The sequence below is a fragment of the Cynoglossus semilaevis genome, chromosome 16, assembly GCF_000523025.1.
Source record: "Cynoglossus semilaevis isolate Cse_v1.0 chromosome 16, Cse_v1.0, whole genome shotgun sequence".
NCBI classification, from domain to species: Eukaryota; Metazoa; Chordata; class Actinopteri; order Pleuronectiformes; family Cynoglossidae; genus Cynoglossus; species Cynoglossus semilaevis.
In genome coordinates this window covers 10,848,558-10,866,199 of record NC_024322.1, presented here as the reverse complement: position 1 = coordinate 10,866,199, position 17,642 = coordinate 10,848,558, and the positions used below count along the sequence as shown (strand labels likewise).

The 17,642-nt window shown below is 42.3% G+C and overlaps 1 protein-coding gene across 1 annotated transcript; it reads right to left on the bottom strand.

Annotated features, from left to right (window-relative positions):
- Positions 1-2,652: 2,652 nt before the first annotated feature.
- irs2b (insulin receptor substrate 2b) lies at positions 2,653-17,225 on the bottom strand. The gene is made up of 2 exons (XM_008328684.3): positions 13,383-17,225; positions 2,653-5,654 (listed from the first exon to the last, which is right to left on the bottom strand). The coding sequence occupies exons 1-2, from the start codon at positions 16,732-16,734 to the stop codon at positions 5,650-5,652; spliced, it is 3,357 nt and encodes a 1,118-aa protein (XP_008326906.1). The 5' UTR covers positions 16,735-17,225; the 3' UTR covers positions 2,653-5,649.
- Between the last annotated feature and the right edge of the window lie 417 nt (positions 17,226-17,642).

Sequence of the window (17,642 nt, the reverse complement as noted above, 5' to 3'; positions counted from 1 at the left end):
GTTGCATTTAGGCAACTCTTTTCTGCTGGGTGTTCGGAAACATCCCTCAAATATGTGTGTAACTGACATCACTCACAGACAAGTGCCAAAGGGCTGTTGCAGACGGGCTGACAGTTGCATAATAAATGTGCTGTAATCTCCTGTTTTCAATCCACAGCAGTGCACTCAAGGGGCAGACCCTCCATGGTGGTCTTAAATTTCACTCAGAGAGATGTGCTGCTCACTAATTTATTACTGCAATATTGTTGAGTAGTGATCGTCTTTTACAGGTACTAAAAAATATGAATTAAACTTAGCAACATCATAATTAATGATCAAATGTTGCCGGACCACAGTTCATTTACAGTTTGGTGAGATGCTGTGCTCACAGGTCAGGTTATATAAACTTTGAAAGCTACTATAACTCTCTGTGTTACGTGTTTAAAAGTTTATAGCTCAGGGGAATGCAGCAGAGAGCGAACAGGAGCAAGAGCCTAAAATGGCACAAAAAGATTTATTGTCATCTCTTTGAAATGTCTTCAGGATGACGACCAAAGACATTTTTGTCGGGGGTGTACAGGACAACCTGATCAGCGTTGTCATACCCAGCACATGGAAGTATCACCTCAGCCTTTATTGAGATATTATGCTGACTTTGACATGTTTCTCAAAAGGTATTTTAGCAACATTTATATATATATATATATATATATATATATATATAACTCAACATCACCACAACAGAATTGGGTCATATCTGCATAAATTAGGTGATCGTTTGTTGCTACAGCTATTTTCCATTTTCTTTAATATTGATGCTTTTGTCGTGACCACGTGCACTATAATGCAGCAAATATATTAAGGCTGATTGTTGTAACACACACCGGCACTTTTCCTGCACACACTCGTGCACGCACGTCACTAATGTAGTGGTCATGCATATTTTCTGCAGGGCTGCTGTAGTTGTTTTCGTCCATATAGCTGATGACTCCCTTGGGCAATCAGCTGCGTTACACTCCCTGTGTGTATATATATTTATATACGTATATATGTGTGCTTATGCATTCTGTGAATGGCTCCACAACACCCTTAATTTATTTCACTTGCTAAATTCCTAGAATCTGACATATTTAGGTCAATAAACAGCCACCCTGACCTAAGGAAATGTCAGTGTTTTGATGGCCTTTTTATTTGTTTTCAGTTAAACAGAGAAACAAATTTTGATTTTTTTTTTTTAGAACAGAAATGTACGAGATAAAAGGTCATACATTTATAACACAGATTGACAAACAACAATCCTCCATGGGTCTGAGGACCTGCCTCAGCACCTGGATGTGCACTTTTGTACCTCTTACCACAGTGTTCCTGTGGCATTGAACTATTGGAAAGTAGCCCGCCTTTCAGTTGTAATAAATGTTTTCTGTTGTCATGAAATACTACAGATCATATTTTTGATAGTTTAAGATAGTATGCTGATTTTAAAAAGCTCCTATGGAAATTCTGTGTGTATGGAGAACCTTGCCACCCCATTTACAAACACACACCATAACCCCAGGCTGACATTTCAACAAGTTCATTGAGTTTCTGTTACCTCTCTGCAAACGTGTCTTAATGCAAGTATCTACTGTATAACCATGAATGATTCGGTGACACTTCCCTCCAGAGAGGTGTCCTCATGTGTCCTGGGGTGTTTGGAAAATTAACAAAAACTAATAAAAGTGTTGATTTTTCCACCCCAACCACTGAGGATGTTAGTCAGTGCTTTGATGGTGCGCAGTGCGTAATAGTGTCTGGAAGGCTGAAAGGTCTGCAGCTTTCTTTTGAGTCGTGCCTCTAATTAAACTTTGGTAGCGAGTTAAGTTAAGAAGGGAAACAGGAGCGGTGGAGGGAGCAGTGATGGATGGGATACAGTTTATGGAGACCATCACACTTTGCTCTCTCATTAGCTTTGCAGCTTCTACATATGCTGCAGGGACGAGCGTGCCCTAATGGAAGAGCTCTTCCTCTAGGCTACGCTTCTGCCCTTCACTCTGTCAATCAACATGCTCATTTCTCCTCAGCCCAGCCCTTCCTCTCAGCGGTTCCACAACACTTCACTGCACACAGGCTGTACTTACAACCTAGGTATGTGCATGCCAAGCCCCTCCTCCAGCAAATGTGAACAACCCTAGAAGTCAACCCCCCACAGCAGACCATACTCTCAGAATTACCCTCTGTTTAATTAACAGACTATGGGAATAAACAAACCTACAGCGATCTTAGCATATGGCTAAAGGTGCAAAATCATAATCCTATCACAGTGTTATTTATTCCCTCCCAATACCATGGGCTGTTTCAACATGCTGGTCTAATTACTACTGCTGGGGGTGGGGACTGAACGGCAAGCACACAACAACAATAACAATGCTAATGCTGGAGGCAAAAGTAGACGACGTCTCCACCCAATTCCTGATGCATGCGTTCTCAATAGGAAGCAGGGCTTTACAAACAATGAAAGAAAATGATAAAGAATCCAGATTTGTTCTCTTCATCCATCCCACCCTGTTAATGAGCTCTTTCTTAATGAAAAAGGATCTATGTAAATCCAAACATCTGCTGTGCTGAGGCCCATTCAAATGAGAGATGAAAAGAGATGGAAAAAAGGGGGCGAGAAAGGAAACACAGGCAATTGGCTGACTTAAATAACATCATTATTTATTGCATGTGTCTATAAAGAATCAATACAATCTAAAGCAATGAACTATGTTTAAATTATCGTCTCTTAGTAGCATCACAATATGCAAGATATGAAATATTTACAATGAAAAGACACAGCAAAATAAGCCGAGGGCCCACATCGTAACCTTTAGAATGAATACAAACCCGAAACTGTAGCCAAATGCAAAACACTGCTCAAAACAAAGGGAGAGATTTTTTTTAGTTTTTCAGAGAAAAAAAGTTTCCATTTTCATTGAAGAAAAAAAAATTACAAACAGCAAAAATCTGATTTCAGGTATTTTAAGAAACATTATTAACAGTTTATTTATACATTTGGTACATTTTTGTAAACTAAATTTTTAAAAGTGTAAATATTGCATATATGCCATTTGTGTTGTGTACCTTATTAACAAGAATTAACTAGGTCAAGTATTAATGATTTCTCTTAAATCTTTTTTTCTTCTTCCAGAATTACAGCATTAGAAAATGTCCTTATAGTGGCATCCATTTCACAAGACGAATCCACGACAGTTAAAAAATAAAATCAAAGCCACACGGTACTATTTAGCATATAACTTAATTAGTGCTTTTGTTGTAGAAAGAAATTTCACTCAAACACAGACTATGTACAATACAAACATCATAAGTTATTTAACTTAACGTCTCAAAACCTTTGCAGCCTTTGCTTCGATGTAATTCTCTGCACTATTTACAGTATATAAGTAAAAGGTTAGGTACCAGTGAATTCAGATAAATACAGATATACGTATATCTCCCCTGGTGTAGGTCTGTCGTTTGGCTGTTTGTCAGTTTATCGTCTCCACACTACCTCTGCATGTTCCAGTACGGTTGTCACGGTTGTTTGCGATGTTTGTTGGATTTGTGTGTTTGTGTGTGTGTTCCCAAACTTGGAACACAGCATATACTACATTCAACGTGTCTTGTGTTACAATCTAGAAAGTTTGTAAGTGCAAGACCATGCAGTGGAGGCCATGAGTCCGTGCTACTGAGTGACTGCGTCCTGCCTTGGCCACATTGCTCAGTGCTGTCCGGTGCTGTTAGACACGATGCCCGCATTTAGGCATCGGGTGAGAAAATGTTCAAGAAGACACTGGGGTGTCCAGTTACTCTGCACAAATAATTCTCAACATTCATTTCCCTTTCCCTGTTTTGAAAGGCTATAAAAAAGACAAACATCCTGTAGGAGATCACAGGTGAACAGGAAGGAAGGTGTATGAAGGCGCTATGTGTGTGTGTGTGTATAGACCACACGTTTCCACTGGGTTTGGAAGTAAATCCTTATGAATTATGAGCCAGTAAATATCAATGAATAGATTTATTTTGACTTTTTACTGGATCTGTAGATCTGTTACAAATAAGGGCCAGTCAAGTAGATGGAAACTTTTAACTGATCAAATACTTTTTAGCCACAAAATGTTTTGGTATTAAATTGTGTACACGTCTGTTTGACCAAGGATCAAGGGGAAATTTGGGAGGGTGAAATTGGGGGAAATTAATTTTAGATTCAACCGACATCAAATCAAGGATTAAGAATGAATTAATCTAGAGGTTTCCCTAATTCTTTTGTAATGAATAGCTTCAGGGGACAGTGAGATAATCTCAATTTTGGAAGTCACAGAAAAAATATAAATAGCAAGTGTTAATGTCAAACATCAATTCAAATGTGGTAATTATTTCTCTTTACTGTCATTGTTAAAAGCTGAAGCAGCTGAACTCCCAATCAGAAGGAGTTACTTCCAAAAGCAGCAGTGAAATTCCGGCCAACTTCTGGCATCTATTCCTTGTACCCAGACCGTAGAGAGGCCACAGTTCCTATCGGCACTCCTCACGCTGTTTCTCTAGTATGTAAGACACCTGCACACATGTACGACGCAGGCAACGTCAAGGTCTTGTGTGAGGCTTTTTAAGCATTCTTTTAGTGTGTCATATGTCCTCCATCACAGACATACCAATAAATATATTACTATGTTTCTCAACACATAATAGTGTCACAAATGTTTGCGGGGAGAAAAAGGAAGCTAATCTCAAACAGGGGGTGGCTCTCATTCAGCTCTGATGCACATTCAGTCTCTGGTGATGGGGTAAATCTTTGATATACTGCGTGTTTATAGGTCCAAACTTAAAAAATAAGGTCCGTCAGATGGCGCCTGGCGGAGAGAATAAGGCTTTGGATTGGTGATTCTTAAAAAACGTTCACCTCTGAAAATAAATATTTTATATTATATATTTCTATTGTGTGAATTGGTACCAACCTGGGTTCTTATTGAGGTAGGATTTCTTCTTTTTTTTTTTAAACAAATGTTAAATTGGATTTTTAAATATGTTCATAAATGCCACCTCGTATGCAGGACAATCTGTAAAAAACACACAATTTTCCTTTTTTTGCATTCAGACAGGATAGATAAATAAATAAATATGTGTAATCTGTACGCGCTTAGGGTTTTTTGCATGTATGTGTGCGCACGTACTCTCCAGGTTTGGTTCACAGGTTATCAGGTGAGAGCTGTTGGCAGCTATTGGCCAAAACCAATCAAATTGCCAACCAAGTGTTTTGAATGGTAAAAACAATAACAATTAACATAATCATATACTGCAGAATTGTTTTGCAGGCTTACATACAGTGATAAATAGATAAATAATTACCTATCCATAGTTAAAGTTAGTAGTCCATTTAAGTTTGTGTCTTTCTAGTACTACAGCAGCAATGGCGCCTGAATGTTTTGGTGCCGAGAGAAACGGGAGGGAAGATTTGGGGCAAAGGTCAAGTGTCCGGGTTTCCATGGTAATAACAGTTCCCGTGAACCCTGAAGGCAGCAAAGGGGTCAAAGGTCACTAGCTGCAGCGCATGGTCCAACTGTCTCTGTGGCGACCTTGTCACTTGGCTGCAGCCAAGTCCTACGTTCACATGGAGGGAGGGTGATGGGGGAGGCGGAAGCGAAATCCCAGAAGCCTTCATTCTAGAAGAATAGAGAGGGAAATAAACAAGAGTAAGTCAAACGTCAATGTGCTGCAAAGCTACATATAGCTAAAATATCGTATTTCTGTTTAACCATTGTTAGGTCACTGAAACACAAATGTATCATTCTGCTAATTTGTAGCATTTTCCAACTCAAATTTAGCTTTTTGGCAAATTCTTTGATAAACTTTACCCAATCTAACTTGATTTCTCTTTTAATTTTGGACCTTTTCAGAACAGAAATGTGTTTATCATTTGGCTAATAGATTAATTATCTTTTTGGCTGGATAATCTTTTAGTGTCTTCCTTCACTGCAACTCCAAAGAAATCCCCTGAAATTTGCTGTAATTATGATAGTCTGGCATCTTAGCAACACATAATTATTCATCAAGTAAACTTTTAAGCTATATTGAAAAAAAATACAATTATAAAATGTCATTTCTAACACAAGACAAAGCTGTAGAGTGAAGAAAAAGGTCAAACATGTCCCTCCTCTGTTACCAAGTAAAGAAGTGTTCTTTCAAGGGCCTGTCTTGGTGTGTATGATGCATGTGTGTGTGTGTGAATGTCATTCTTAACTGTTAGACACTAGGTTGGCAGGTGCTTTCACAACAGTAGGGTGACATTTAGCACAGTGGAGCTGACACAGGGAAGCTACCAAGAATGGCAAAGGAACTGGTAACAACATATTTCCCTACGTAGGCGTACATACAGCACAAACAGCCGCTATTCTTAATAACATCACTACGGGTTCTAAATATATATGTACTCCCACACAAAGTAATGCATCAGAGCTTTACACAAAACTGAAAGAAATCACAATATTAACGTTTTCCCAGTGGAACTCTGCACTGACCTTTGCCCCCGTGCACTGGTTTGTATGGTTTCATGTGCATGCAGAGCTATCAAATGAGAGCGGAAGTCTCGGTTGAGGCACGCATACATATACACGCACAAACGCACACACACATACACAGCCTCCCTCCATGGCTGCATTTCTTCCCTCACTCCAGCGTCTCCTCTCCCTCCACATGAACAAGAGCTGTTTTCACAAAACTGGATGTGATCCTCATTCTCTAAAACAAACCTTTCTTTCAGAGTCCTCAGCCCCTCCACCCCCACCCCCTGCTCTGCCTCCTCCTCAGCAACTCCCACCATAAACACACTTATGTCTGTTTTCCTTCTTTTGCACTATACATGCTCGCTCTTAATGAAAATCAGATGTTAATTTCAGAATCAAAGCTTCGCAAAACTCAACCTTTGCTGATGAATGAAACATCACAGCGGGGACACAAGTAGAGAGCACAGGATTCTGTGTGTGTGTGTGTGTGTGTGTGTGAATACCCCCCTCTCACACACACACACACACATTATAAATGATTAAATAATTGAATCCACTCCTGCTTGGCTCAGTCACCCAACAGCCATGGGTGTCAGTGACAGAGGAAAATAGAAATGCCGAGGAGGGATGTGGTGGAAAAACCACAGTAACAGAATCAACCTGACAGAGAAGAACGGGAATGCGGTGAGGTCATGGGACCAACAGTCTGTAACGATCTAAATGTGTGTGCATGTGTGTTTTTCTGGAGGGGCTGCACCAAGCAGAGGCCTGTAGAGTCAGACACCAGGGTGAGAATGACTGAGATCTGCCGGGAAGGGGAGCTGAATCACTCACGGCTTAGATTAGCAACCAGGTGGAGACACCAGCGTAAACACTCTCAAACATTATGACCATTATCAACAGTTGTGCAAGTCGGGACTCTCACTTTTTTCCATGTATCAAGTCTGAACAAATTTAACGTTATTCATTACGACTTCAAGAATCCAAACACACACAATTTCTTTCCTTACAACAGTCTCCAGCTGACTTTAGGTTTACAGACACGGAAGCATTATAAGGCTAAAGACAGGGTATTTGAAGTTTTGTGGAAGAAAATACGTGTTGTTTTTGCAGTCCATCACATTCTTTTGCCCAAAAGCACTGCTGGGTTTGCTTGTAAACAGCAGAACAACATAATCTTTTACTGTTGGACTGTTGGAAGGTTTCAAAAAGAACACATTTTTCTTCACAATTTTGACTTCATAATCACTTTCTGTATGGAACCCAAGCCCCTTCCATACACTGAAGGACTTAAGTAGCTATGGTAACCACATATTGTATGTGTGCAGTGGGGACGAGGCCAGCACATGGTATACATAACATGCTAGCCCACGTGCAAAGTGCACTTCCTCACTGAATCAAGGGGAGTCATCAATTCAAAATCCATATCCCTATGAAGAGCATAGAAATTTCTCAAATGTATTGCAGGTAAAAACCGATGTGAATTTGACACATTTAAACACATTTAAGCTAAACCGCTGCAGTACATTTCTTTACCACAACAGCCCAACGAGAGTCTCACCACAAATAAGCTGCTAATATAATGCATGCTGGTCGTAGGAGAGTGTGGGTGGGCAGGGACATTTTGTGGGTGTGTGTGGTGTGTGCGTGTGTGTAGGGGGGTGTGTAATGGAGAGACGAGGGGACACAGGTCCACCGGGGGAATGAACTCAGTGGCTCCAACCCCTCCTTCTTTTTTAAGCCCATGCACATTTCCCTCCAACCCTCTCAACAACTGATGTCTGTGCCCCTGTCCCGCACCTACACACACACATGCTCTCTCTCACACACACACACAAACACACAGACTAAGGCTCTGTTCATTATTTATTTAGTTCTCACAGGCTAAATTTAGCCGTGCTCCATTCACGGCCAGGCCACACTTGCATTAGCGGCCTACTCTCTCGTGCTTCAGAAGCAGTGTAAACAAGGGCCCATGTTTGTTGATGAATCATTTGCTTGAGTAGTTTTACGGCGTAAAAGAGCCGAGTTACTGGGTGAACTGCTCCAACCCCTAAAAAAAGAGGCTCACCAAGTGTTTGCAACCCAAACACATGCAGTAAAAAAAGCAAAAACAAAAAAACAAAACTGATGCAAGGAGAAGATTTCTCTGTAGAGACAGGAGATCAGCAGGCTCAGATATGCTCTGTTTACCTTCCTGCTCTGCTGGCTTCTCCCTGATCTACAGCAGTGTTCAACAAAACAAAAACACTGACTGACTCTTCACCTCTGACCTCACACACCTCTGTCTGACCAGCAAAACAACAACAACCACTAACTCTCTCATTCTGCCAGCTGATAATTACACACAAAGAACACTGCACAATCTAGGACATCAATTTGCCTTGTTGTTTAGCCATGCTAAAATGATGCTACATAACCTACATGTATCAGAAGGGCTAAATGTTTTTGAATGAGACAAAAAAGTAAACCAAGAACCGAAAACATTTAGCAGCTTGACACCAATTATAAAAGTAAGAAACTACTGATTAATTAACTAGATTTAAAGAAAATATTCATATTAATACACTGGACTTAAGCACAGTTTCCCTGTCACTCAATTGATTTGTTTTTATTGTGGTATCCCAATATTTCGCAGTTAAATGAATAAAAAGAATAAAATGTGTAATCACCACAAATATATATTTATATATATATATATATATATATATATATTTTTTTTTTTTTTAATCTAACGTATGATTATAAAAAGACATAACACTAGTTCCAAACAAACAACTGAGCCTATAATATGCAGAACATACGTGTTTTGTGTGCATGTACTCTACTGTGACACACGAGGCTCTGTCTCTTCACAGAAAAACAAGCTCCTCAACAATGTCTAATCCTGAAGTGAATGTAATCCTTCTTACCTTCCAGCTAAATTAAGGATATGGTAGGTTAACTTAGTTTTCAGTTAACTTCCTGGAACATCTTGCCCTACTTTGCCCCAAGAGCCATGAATCAGACAGCCTAGCGTGTCGTGAATGTGTCCATGGGACAGACATGTACAAATAAAGACATGAAGACAGAAACTTATTTGGGAATACTGTGCTGTAGGTTTAATCAGAATTCATATTATACTATTCATATTCATATGGCGCTGTTTTGATACTGAGGAACAAATACCCAAAGGCCAACTTCTAGTTCCATACATCGGAGTATGTAAATGTCTCTGATAAATAACCTTTGCTGTCCAGTTAGAGATAATATTTGCATTCGCATACTATGGAAACCTAAAGTTAGCCTATCTACATATTTTCCACAATAAAGCAAACTAGCAAAAGGGTTAATTTCAAAAAGTAGTTAGTTAGTAAATGTGAGTAAAAGGGGTTAGGAACATTTTTTAAATGCTGTTTACCTTTATGGTGGGGTGTAAAAATGAACTTTATCCACACATCATATTAAACTTTTAAACCACTGAAATTGTCACAAGACACAAACAAACACATTCTGCTCACAGCATGTGAAATAACAGGATGTCTCCAAAGACTTTCATTTACATTTAAAGATGTGTCTACAACAGTAGGGACAGGTTTTTTAAACGGGAAACAGGAATGATTTGTGTAGAAGTATGAGTCAGTTGTTTAGACTGGCTGCCTGTCTTTTCTTGTTGTTAAGTGCTGGTGTAAGATAAATGAAGCAGGAGTTAGAGGGAGCCTTGTTAGCGGCTCTGATCAGAAATGATTTGTTAATTGTCTAATGCAGTGTTAGACAAATCTCCGTGGCCTCTCGTGTGAAAAGCCAATCAAAGGAGGTCCACTGAGGTCAGATAGTAACTGCAAAAACACAGGGCTCCAATGTCCACCGGTGGGCTGACGGAGACTATTTGTGTCGTGGAGGTGGTAATTGGGAGGCCGGTGGGTTGAATCACATGATTTGCCAATGCCTAGAGAGAAGAGGAGGAGAATGTGGGAGGACAAATGGGGGAGGAAGGGTAAGAGAGCTTCTTAAAACTGCTTCGCCACGCCCCCACCTTCTCCCTGTTGTTGTTGTGGCAGATGGTGGCCAGTCATTAGCGTATTGTCACTCTCCTCTGAAGGGCCAGTGAGCACTGCTTGGCGGGGCAGGTGCAAAACCCCTGACCCTTAGTAGCCCACTGCCATCTGCTTATGGCTGTGTGTATGTGTATGCACACAGAAGAGGTAGACTTAAATTATGTGACCAATGTTACGCAGTTAGTACAGAGTGTTAAGCTAAATAAAAATAAGACTGGACTTATAAAACAATAAAAGGACAAAGCTAGAATATCAAAACACTATGAAAGACAAACCAAATATTTCACTTAAAAATGCACCAATTCAAGTGTACAGCTCCACACAACAGCAGAGCTCAGCACTATATTACCATGGCTAACGTCCATTAGGAATGGAGTTTTTAAGCACTTAATGGTTAAACTGAGTTGAACCATTAGATAAACATAAGGAAAAAAAAAACACCCAAAAAACAAAAAGCATACCCAACTAACAGACGAACATTCTTGAGACACGTGACCATCTGAACAAACAGACATGTAAGAAAAACACATTTGCATGTTAAAGACGTGACTCCCTTACCCTTTGCCTCATAAGCGATTTGTTTTGCTCAGTGCGTCTGCTTGAGAATGATGTACTGCAGGGGATATGAACTATTCCCAGAGATAAGAGAATGTTGTAAAGCCTGTCATCTTGAAGTAAACAGGTGTGCCCCGTCGTGTATTGCATTTGGCTCTCAGTATCAATAGCTTGCTGCACAGGTCACTTAGGCAATCGGCATTCATCTATCTTTGTTTGGAGAGGATTACATAACTCAGACAGAAGAAAAAAACAACATCTTCCTGGAAAACAACACTCGCTGTAAATGTTTCTTTTTACTACTCCTTACAGAAAGTAACTTCAACCTAGCAAACCTTAGGCCAAACCTTTGACAACCTAATTTATCAATCATTCCTCCATCACTATTGTTCGTTCATCTCCCTGTTTCTACCTCCTTTCTTTTTTGTTTTACTGGCTTTAAACAAAAAACTTTGTTTAATATTTTGGTCCTGGGATGAAGTAAGAATTAAATGTGTGTGTGTGTGTGTGTGTGTGTGTGTGTACTTGGTGTTACTTGGTTATACAATAATGCCTGCTTTTCATTTCACTTTCGTTTTTATTCCATGTAACACCATTCTGGACTGGGCTGTGGCTATTAGACACAAATATTTATTACTTATACTTATATGTCCTTTGTGTAGAACTTTGTCAAAGTCTTCAGCTTCTTTAAAGTTTATTACCAAGATACATTAGGTATAAAGCAGTTACAACCATAAAAAGGTGTTGTTATGATTATTCTCTCATTTTATAATGGTTTGTAGAATACCTTTGTATTTCTAGCTACTATAATAATGATATTTTTATATCCGTACTGTAAAGTATCACATATAGTATATTCTCTGAAGCAGTAGAGAGCTACTGCTCCCACGTAAAACGGTTTCATCCGTGTGTTTATTAAGTTGCTTGTTGTGAAAAAAGTGACTCTCCCTGCCCCCCTCTAAGTCCATCCCACCAGGTTAGAAAAACAAGTGAGCATTCACCTCTCCCAGCAACCTTTGCACACTGCCCGCATTCCAGTCCTGAAACCCAGTACCTGACAACTGATAAACAACTGACTCACTTGTTTTTCTGGGGAACCCGATGACTTCCACCAAGCCCCACACGGCTGCGCTCACAGCATGAAAGTCAACAGAGACAGAGACAATGAGAGACAACTTTGTTGTGAAACCACAAACGGCAATTAAACTCTTGTGTTTCACCATCAGGAACACACACTTCTGACTCACGGTGATCCTCACAGAGTGTTTTCTTCTTTAGACAACAGCAACTTCTGACATGCCATTGCCAGGTCATCTATACCAGTAAATAATCCCTGCCGTTTAAAGGTGCATGAAAAGCCACCAACATAACAGAAAACCAACAAGGTGAAATACAATATTTTGATGGCAAGTGTTCTTCCCGACAAAGACAAGTTGTCCCAGGGTTTTTCACAGCTTAGTCACATGCATAATACATAATAGTGACTTAGATTAGATGTTTATGAAACAGTGATATGGATTGTTTTTTTTTAACTTATCATCAAAAGAAACCACATCAGAAAATATACCCTGATCAACAATGTAATTGAGTCATCCATAATAAATGTGATAATAAGACAAAGCCATAATTCAGGAGAAAAACAACGATCATATTCTGTTGTTTTGCAAACTTGAGCTTATTTGTCAAATATTGCTCATTGCTCTTATTCTGATCAGCAGAGTCCTTAGCATCTCGCTGCTTTGAGATTTGCCCATGTGTCATGGGTGTGACGGTCAAATGACTAATGCTATCTAAACATCACAGCCTACACCCAGCAGCAGTGCTCATAACAACTCACTTCCCCAGGCTCCTGTAGCCAGTGTTTACACACTTCATGCTGCTATCATAACACTCAACCTGGCTGTATGTTACTCCTGTTGAGGAACAAATATTTTGCAGGTAGTAAGGTAAAAGCCGTAAGTCACTACATAACACTGACTTTTTTCGTTTCACAGTCAGTTCTAAAAGCAGTAACATGGGGTTTACGCTAGATATTTTGAGCAAATAGACTCAATTACACACGCACACACACATGCCTGCCCATACACATCAGATGATTGTTTTCAAATCTTGTGGCAAAACATTCCAAGTTTGCATCTAAGATATGTTCAGAATTGCTACTGCTTATCTCCAAAAATAAACAGTAGTTGTGACGTGAATCAGCAGTGTACTCAAGCCCTGACAACCACTCCCTTCATGAATGAAAACCTGCAGAATGAATGAGTAAGTAAGTGAGACGTGTAAGACAAACACTCACCTTTTACAGCAGCTGCAGCTGTCTCCTTGAATCCCAGGCTGGCATAGGGGCTTGTGCTGAAACCATTCATTCCGCCTTTGCAACCACACGCTGTCTTGAACCTCAGGAGGCCCTCGCAGCCACCTAAACGGCATCCCCCGTAGCTTCCCTCCATCAAATTTAAGGCAATATAGTTAAGTCCATTTTGATAACCTGTTGACATCTCCCTGCACATTGAACTGTTGTTGCTATAGTCCTCATCAGGTCCCTCTGAGCTACAAACAGTCCGAGATACATTCTCTACAGAGGCAGAGCTGTGCCTTTTGGTGTTGTGAGCAAAGGATGGACACACTGGTGTGACAGTTGTGGTGGAGGAGAAGGTTTCAGAACTGTGCCGCCTGCGACCCTGTGGGTCAGCCTTGATGACTTTGGCACCCCTGTGAGGATCCACGAGGGTGACGGACAGTGAAGGCCCCCTCAAAAGAAATGAGTCCTCCTGCACTAGAGGAACTCCATTCTCAGTGCTGTTTTCAAGGCTAAGTCTCTGGACACAGGAGGTAGGGCTGGTGGGGAGAGAAGCAGCATCAGTGCTGCAGAGAGTAGGGAGAGTGGTGGGAGGACTGAAAGTCATCTCAGTGTAGTCATCCTTGACTGGTACAGGCTGACACACCAGGCTCACCTGCTGCTGAGGAGGACATTCCTCTACTACCTCCCTCTCCTCTGTCTGTCTTGTGCTTTTTTTTGTCTTTTCTTCATCTCCCAGCATGCCCTGCTTTGTATTGACCGAGACTTCAGGTGTGTGGTTTATAGATGGTTGAAGAGAGGAAGCCCTTGCTTGCTGTGAACTAGAGTGAAGTGAGGAGTTGAGGTCAATTTTAGTACAGTCTGAGAGCGGTATAGAGACCTGGTTTCCACACCTCAAATTTTCAGAGGAGTCACAGCTCTCTGACACAGTGGGTGGCTCAGGGTCATGGACAGCACTGTTAAAGTCTATATTGATATATTCTCCAGGGCTGCGTGGCTCTGAGGGAAGGGGATGTTCACTCATGCATGGTAACGTTCTGAGAGATTCCAGGGCAAGACGGGTGGGCCGACACACCCTGCTACGGTGTACCATCACCCCATCTACACGAGCAAGTCTTAGAGGAGCTACAGTAGACGACACGGTGCTCTGTGTGTCTGCACAGGTGCTGGCCACTGATTGTCCAGGAGAGACTGGACAATAGTTGGGCTCCTCTTCTATCCGCTGCCGTTGTAAACTCATCACCACATACTGGTCTGTGTCTGTGGACCCGCTGCGCTGCAGCTGACCTTTAAGGGAGCGTGGTAAAGAGCTGTAAGAAAAAGGCTGTCTGTGTAATTGTGTGGGGTGAGAATCTCCTCCTGTGGGGCTAAGGATGTACTCTGGGGGTGTAAGAGACACAAGAGGATCTACAGGAGACATATTCAAATACTCTCCATTGGTTAACTTTCCATCAGTACTCTCCACAGACATCTTGGATCCACACCACATGGGCATGTAGCCACTGTCCTCTAAAGAAACACTCCCAGGAGAGTCTGTGTGCGGGGCCAGCCCGGCTGAAGAGGAGTGTAAACGGGGGTTGATGATCTGCTTTGGAGCAGAAACACACATTGGGCTCATTGGCATGTAGGGGTAATCCTTGGACCCTGGTGTTGGAGGTGCCACACCTGGCATCATAGGCATGTAACCACTGTCAGTGTGTGGATTGTTCGATGATATCTGGACATCCCTGTAGTCCTCAGGATAGGTCCCCTTAGGGGAAGTTGTTTGACACCTACGGGAAGACTGATTTCCACTTGTGTATGTGGCCCTCATCAGAGTGTACTCGTCCAGAGAGGCCGAAGACACATGAGAAGGTGTCCTCTGCTGGCGGGGGGTAGTGAGGGAGTAGGTGCGTTTTCGATAAGCCTTATCCAGCTCTGGTAATCGACGAAAACCATTCACATTTTGCCGCTCCATCACCATGTAGCCGTCAAGCTCACTGCCGTCACGGGAGGGGGGAGTGTCGGCTCTGAGGGACTCGGGAGTGTTGCTTCGGAGGGTGAGTGACAATCTGATCTCACGCACATCAGCAGGGCTGGATCCATACTCCTCACACGATATGAAGCCAGCATCACTGGGTGAACCTGAGAAGGAGGCACTGCAGCTGGAGGGTCGGGGGGCACCTGTGTCTGGACAGGAGGACAGACTCACCAGGCTATGAGTGGCTACTGGTGGGGTGTGGGACAGTGGCATAGACATAGACTTGCTGTGTTGAAGGGAAGAAGCTTCAAATGTCCGACAGGGGTGAGCTGTAATTGTGTGTGATCTGCTCAGGAGGGTCCTGTGGACCCCCGGGCTGAGTGGGCTCCCATTCACTGACATGGGGCGTGTCATGGTTCCATCGCCCTCACTGGCTGTTCGTATTCTGCAGGAAGAAAATTTACTCACAGGAGAAGTTGCAGCCATGCTGTCAGTGCGTGACCGTCGAGGAAGCCCCGTCTGACTGGGTGGTAGGTTGTTCAGGTGCCTCCTTGTGGGCACTGATATTGGGTTTGTACCAGATGACTGGCTTTTGCTGCGCGGGCGGAATTCAGACAGCTCCTTCATAGCTTTCATCGCCTCCAGAATGGTTTCGTGGATGTTTTGCGCAACTACTGAGTCATCCGCCTGCATCCACAGCTCACCCGGACCTGTGGCCGCAGACCGGCCCACTTCGATAAAGAAAAAGCTGTCTGAGTGGCCGCAACGTCGGATGTTCATCAGCTGCAAAATGACTGAGGCAACCTCCGAGTTCAGCTTGACAAAGCTGATAGTCCGGCTGGAGAGACACAGTCTGTACACCCCGGTTAAATTCCTGCTCTGCCCCAAGCCTTTCGACTTCAGATTTACCTGCCACACTTCCTTGTAGGAGGCAGTGACCGGCGTTATTACACCGTAGCTCGCCTCGTCGAAGCCAACCAGCGAGGACGCAGAGTTGGACGCAGAGCCGTCGTACACTTTCCCCTCCGCTATTAAATCCGTCAGCTCCCGGTACCAGCTCTCCTGTTCCTGTTCGTTTTCTGCGGCCACGGCGAAATATTCGTCCTTGGTGTAAAGAGCAATGAGATATTTGTGCTTGGCGTCCGCCCGCTTGTTGATGTTGAGGCAGGAGTCCAGAGGAATCACTCTCTTCGCCGCCGATTTGTTTTTCCATTTCTTCTCGCTCTCGTAGTACTCCAGGCGCGCAGGGAAACCCTCGCTGGGCTCCTTCAGCACGAAAAAGCGCTTGTGTCCGTGTTTTTGCTTCTTCAGAAAACCGCATTTCTTGACCCGGCCGTTCACATTGCTGGGTAGTAACGGCTGATCTCCCGTGTTCGGCGGACTCGCCATTCTTTTGCGTCCCTTTACGCAGCGCGCAGACACAATGCTCCGGTCTTTCCTTGCTTGCTCGCTTCCCCGTTTCCCTCAAATGGCTGAAGAAACGGTGACGCTTTTAGTGTAATCCTCGTATCCCTGGAGCCGCTTGTGTTCTTCTTCTCCCACAGCTGAGGGATAAATAACACATGTCTCCTGGCGTCCGGAGTGAGGAGGGGAAACAACATGTGACGGTCTGCGCACATTCAGCACTGGCTTAATAAAAGGAAGGGAAAGGAGGAGGAAAAATACGCACACACACTCTCAGACTGATAGTGGGTGGCGCACAGTTAGCTCATTGGGCCTATTGGTTGAAACAGGATGAATGCTGGAGTGAGATGGCTCAGGTTCAAAGAGGAGGGAGAGGGGAGAGGAACCGCCTCCTACTATCACTCTGCCCTCTTCTGACTCCTTTGAGTGTAGTCACTCAGAACCGGAGCTTTATTTATAGTAGCTCCGCTTGTGTGATCCAGCAATATGGCAGCAATATAAAGAATTTTATAACACATCAGCCCTGGCATTAAAAACAGATGTTCTTTACTGTAACTTCTGCACAAATATTATTTTATTTTTTTTAATTCATACCTTTAGGTTCCACATAATACATGACTTACATCTGAATATCTCGACAATCGTGTGCTGTATTTTCTTTTATTCAGTCCAAAAAAAGGACATCAACTTTATCCAGTTAAACTTTCACTGACAGATTCTGTCTTTTAAATACATTCTACGGTATATTCGACATACCTTCCATGTAAATTAAGGTTGATTTCACACCAAATGGACTATTTTATAATATATTAGAATTCTGTGATTAATGTCGGAATTAAAAATTTGATCTCAGAGATTTTCTCAGAATTCTAGAAAGAATGTCCAGTCTGGGA